General features: G+C 35.4%; 1 protein-coding gene across 1 annotated transcript; it reads right to left on the bottom strand.

Moving 5' to 3' along the window:
• Positions 1–262: 262 nt before the first annotated feature.
• On the bottom strand, positions 263–4,594 carry LOC114542939 (the record flags this gene model as incomplete). Its single annotated transcript, XM_028562275.1, has 8 exons — positions 263–332; positions 715–845; positions 1,440–1,508; positions 2,167–2,223; positions 2,496–2,537; positions 2,768–3,040; positions 3,483–3,545; positions 3,922–4,594. Coding segments are annotated over 8 exons (1,378 nt in total), but the record flags the coding sequence as incomplete, so codon positions are not given.
• Positions 4,595–5,224: the final 630 nt, after the last annotated feature.

Genomic DNA, 5,224 nt, shown 5'->3' with positions numbered 1-5,224 from the left:
ACACTCCGCCATGGTTAAGTATACCGGAAAACGATATACTCGACCATGGTCGAATATACCGGAATATGGTGTTCCATGGTCGAATATGCTGAAAAACGGTATACTCGACCATGGTCGAATATACAAACACCAAAGAAAGAGATAAAATGGGCATAAATAAAAAATTTTCAAACCATTGTCTCTAGACAGCCAATAGAAAAAGCTTCGACTGACTGAGTTAAGTTTGAAATACCGACGTGCGTGAATAATAGTATTCACCTACCGGCACTTCTTTCTAAACGCATGAGTTCTATGGTTTCCACATCGTTTTCTTTTAAATGTTCCTTTTCAGGCTAAATTGAAAAGATTGAAAGCATATAATCTCTCGTTTGAAGGTCGTTCTCATAGAATTAAGTCCTATTCAAGTCTATATGGCCAAAACAGTCTCCAAACCTTGCATTTCTTATTTTTATCATTTCAGTTTTAAGAGTTTAATCTTAATTATCACCGTTTCATGTCTGCCAGAATAGTCAAAACATCCCCATGTAAAAGAGTCGTTCTGGAGTTGAACTTGACCCCAGTGTAAAAGTATTGAAATCTGCAGAAAATACTTAAAAGGCTTTTTCTCTTGTCTGTAGTACTCAATAGGGTGAATTTTTACTTCATGAAATTTAATGGCGAAATAATAATATAGAAATTATTTATAAGTTTGGCAACTAAAGATTTAGGTAATACCGTCATGGATTCCTCTTTTGGTCTATTGTGGGATCGTCTTCGCAGAAGCAGGTAAACAACCAGCCCGAGAGCAAAAAGAAGAACGAAACCTGCAACACTTCCTGGAATCTTTGCATCCAGGTCTGCTTGCCCTGCAGGAAGATTGGATAAAAACATAACTTCGGTCTTAAGAGAGGGCTTTTTTATAAACAATCGCTCGTGAGATGATACCAAAATGGAATAGAAACCTTATAGCTCGATTTTCTGATACCTAATACATGGTAACTTAGACAATAGATCTTTCCCCTTCTAGCTTTCAAGCGCGCAATGCGTGACGGTAGTTGATTATCAAGGTCAATTTGAGTTGTGATTTTGTCATGTTTAGAAGCGATTTAGTTTAATGAAGAAATAAAAAGAATCGGCAAGGTTTTCTTACAAACAAAATCGCTTCTAAGCAGAGCGATATCGCAACTCAAAGTTGCTTGATAATCAACTACCGTCACGCAATGTGCGCTTGAAAACTAAAAGGGGGGAAAGGTCTATTGAAGAAGGCCCTCTATAGTAGACGTATACGATGGAATTAAAAATCACTATTGGAGATTGAACAGCCGGTATGTACAGGATATACAGATTCCGCTAGTGATCCTTAGTGTCCATGCATGCTGCGGCGTTATTTTGAAACCATACACTGCATACTGTTGTTCTATATTCTATAACTTATATATATATATATATATATATATTACTCGTTGTTATCTTCATTGTAGTGTATCTCACTAAACCAGTTTTCAACACAACTGGAACTTTGAAGGTTTCTGTAAAAATTAATAAAAATCAGTACTGATTATAATGTAAATTGCCAGCATCTCAATTTTTTCAAGTTTCGTCAACGTTCAATTCACATAAGAACAATCGTGCTTGCAAAATAATACAAAGACGACGCTCAGGTTAATCCAAACCTTCCTTACTATATGCGTGTAAATGCAATTTATATCTTTCTCTTTTATTCTTAAGGACAAGAGCGTCAGTGGAAGTGTTTTATTTATTTTACTTGATTATTAACAGGATTAGAAAATATTTAAGATAACAGCTAAAAAAGACCCCTATTAACTTCCTGTAATCGTGGCTCGTCGCGGCATTTGATTGGAGCAACTTTTTTGGCGATAAACAAAAAGTTGTTTTTTTTATTGACCAATGAATTTAATAATGCTCTAGTCGAGTAATTGTGATTGGGAAATAGAGCGTTGCGGACTTTTCAACGAACATCTGCAAATATTTTATGAACTGCGTCAATCGATTGAAAAATGCGAGCAAATAAATTAGCTGATGTTTTTCGGAACGTTCCTTTTCTTTCCGCAAATGTATTAAATGCATGATGATTCCTCAAAGAATTTTCTGGATCCGACTTTTGTTTATTTAAAGAAAATAGTTAAAAGTAATAAATGAATATTGAATTTATTTAGATATACTTACTTGGTCTTGTAGAGGGCGTTGCGTTGTCGTGGTCAATATTTATTGGTTCTAACTGGTCTAAAGTTTTTGCATAAAGGGGTAAAATAAATGCCATTTGTGAAGACAAAATTGTCGAAATGACTATAAAATTGACTATATAACTTGGTAACGGAATTGCACTATAGCATAGTAAAGTTTACTGAGCCATTTAACTTATTTACTGCGGCAATCCATATCGATTGGTGTAGCTATTGATAACAGCATTTGTACTGTGAAATTAACTGAAATATTATGACATGATTATGCATGCATTTACCCAACGAAAATTCATTGAATTTACTAAGTCACACCTGGTTTAGTTGCATCATGTTCCGTAGAACTTGTATCTGAGTCTTGAAATAAAGTAAAGAAGTAATTTAGAAACATTTTGTTAAAAACATTGATTGGATCTTGTAATTTATAGAAATGTGGTAGGTCGTTGCAGGAGCCAATTATGAATGCGACGAAAATAAATGTACCATAAATTTTAGCGTATAAGTAGCTGTTCAGGACAAATGAATAATTCAAATTGCAGCCTTTGTCTGTTTTTTGCATTTGAACCACTATACGCTTTTTTACTCACCAGACGGAATATAGTAAATGTTGTTGATTGTATTGAGTTTGTTACATTCCTTTAAAAGTGTGCCGCCGTTTATCGCGAGTGTCTTTCGACTTTCCTTGTCGTATGCCGTAATGAATGCTGTTGACATGCAATCATCTGTCATATTAAATGTATATTCTCCACCAACCGATACATATATTATTGGATTAGCCAAGCCCTTAGCAGGAATGATGATTGCAATACTGATGATTTTAGCATGACGGTTCCTTAATGTGAAATACCAACGGAAAAGTACTAAATAACAAAATTGATACAGAAGAAAACGTTAGATTATACGAAATCTCGTCTTCCAACCAGAACAAAAGCCACTAAGCTGATATACCTCGCATATGAACTATTACATCTTTCGTCTTTAGATATCAATGCTGTTGTAGATAAGCACGTTGTATTTTCCAACTCAACTATAGTATTATTTAATTATTCAGTATATTATTGCTATTATTATTTACTGTTTAGCCAGTTTAGGAGGTACGTACTGAAAAAATTAAATATTCCTGAGGTCACAGAAGCGGTTAGGCAAAAAACTGAAACTGAAAGATTTGCAAGTACGGACCGACCAAACGGAAAATAACGTATAAGCCCATAAATTCATTGTAGCCACGAAAAAATTTTGCTGCTAACTTTAGAGAATAAAGTCATTTACATTTCGTAATTAACGAAAATAACTAAACTATACCTTGTTTCATCATGTTAGTAGGTGTTATTGTAGTATTCTCCATAGTAGCTTGATTTGTTGACGCTGAAACTCGATAAAATGAATTAAAATATTATATATTGAAGGACAAAACAAGTTTTCCGAATTCCATAATGTATAATGTATCTTCATTCCCCTAGAGGTGAGTAAGAAAAGAGCCTACTTGAATATTTTTCATAAAAATATATTCTGTAATTAGTTTGTAATGACGTAGAAAGCCGATCCATCAACATATCAGTCACATCTTTTACAGATACCTTCAGTAGCATAGCCAGCCTAACGATTTGTCCCGCTATGCTAATTTTGTTGTTCATTGACTGTGAAAACAATAAATTTCTAAGGAAATGAATAGTTATAATAACTCGAAATTTACATAGCGGGACCAAATCGTCAGGCTGGCTACGGCTACGAAACTGGATACCTTTAGGAAAAATGCAATTTGAGTCACAACTTGTCTCAACGGGGACATCAGTTGCAGGATTTGTCTTTCCATCTGGTACTGCGGTTGGAGATTCTGTTATCACTTCAGGAGCTTTTGTTGTCGCTTTAGAAGAAGCAGTTGATACTTTTGTTGTCGCTTCAGGAGAAGGAGTTGTTACTTCAAGGGGTTCTGTTGTTACTTCAGAAGCTTTGGTTGTCCAATCAGGAGCAGCAGTTGACACTTTTGTTGTCACATTCGTAATTTTTGTTGCCACACTAGGAGCTTTTGTTGTCCCTCCAGGTACTTTGCTTGTCCCTTCAGGGGCTTCTGTTGTCACACGAGGAACTTCTGTAATCACGTGAGGAACTTCTGTTACCACATGAGGAGCTTCTGTTATCACATGAGGAACTTCAGTTACCACATCAGTAACTTCTGTTATCGTATGAGGAACTTCTGTTATCACATGAGGGACATTTGTAGCTAATTCAGGATCTTCGGTTGTCACATAAGGAACTTCTGTTAACTCACGAGGGACTTCTGTAGCAAATTCAGGACCTTTTGTTGTCACATAAGGAGGCTCTTTTGTCACAAGAGGAACTTCTGTTGTTAAATAAGAAACTTCTGTTGTCACACGAGAAACTTCTGTTTTCACTTCTGGAACAGCAGTTGATATTTTTTTTGCTACATTTGAAGAATCGGAAGCTGTCTTAGCTTGTGGTTTTATTGCAACAGCAGCATCAGTTGGTGCTCGTGTTCTTTCAGCAGGGGCATTAGTCGGAGCTTTCATTTTCACGAGAGAAAAAATTTAATTTGAAATTATTGTAATTAATTGTTTACGGAAAATTGAAATGTATTGTTTACGGAAGCGAGGAAAAGCGTTACTATAAAAAAATGCACGAGTTACTATAAACAAATGCTTTGCAATCCCTGTATTTTATTCCCCCTTCCTCACAATTTTTTTGTTGGTAAGATGTCAATTTCGCATATGAATATAAAAGAATCTTAAATCAAATCACCTAAATCAAAATCGGAAGAGCATCAGTTACCCACGGAGCTTGTGTTACTGCAATAGAACCAAGATAAACAAAGGGCTACGCAGGATTGTGTTTAGCTACTTTACCCGTCGCGAGCCTAGTCAACTTGTTTTCTACCCATGCAACTAAATGTAAAGATGATTTTTGTTGCCACAAAAACTTCCATCTTTGTGAATGTGGGTAAATAAAATTTTGACTACTTCCTTTGAAAACGCTCATTATTTTCCATTTTACACGAAGTATTACAAAATTAGGCATTCTGATTGGCC

The sequence above is a fragment of the Dendronephthya gigantea genome, unplaced genomic scaffold (assembly GCF_004324835.1).
Source record: "Dendronephthya gigantea isolate DGI-Jeju-01 unplaced genomic scaffold, DenGig_1.0 000412F, whole genome shotgun sequence".
NCBI classification, from domain to species: domain Eukaryota; kingdom Metazoa; phylum Cnidaria; class Anthozoa; order Malacalcyonacea; family Nephtheidae; genus Dendronephthya; species Dendronephthya gigantea.
Note: the sequence above shows the minus strand (reverse complement) of the source record. Positions and strands in the feature narration are given on the sequence as shown.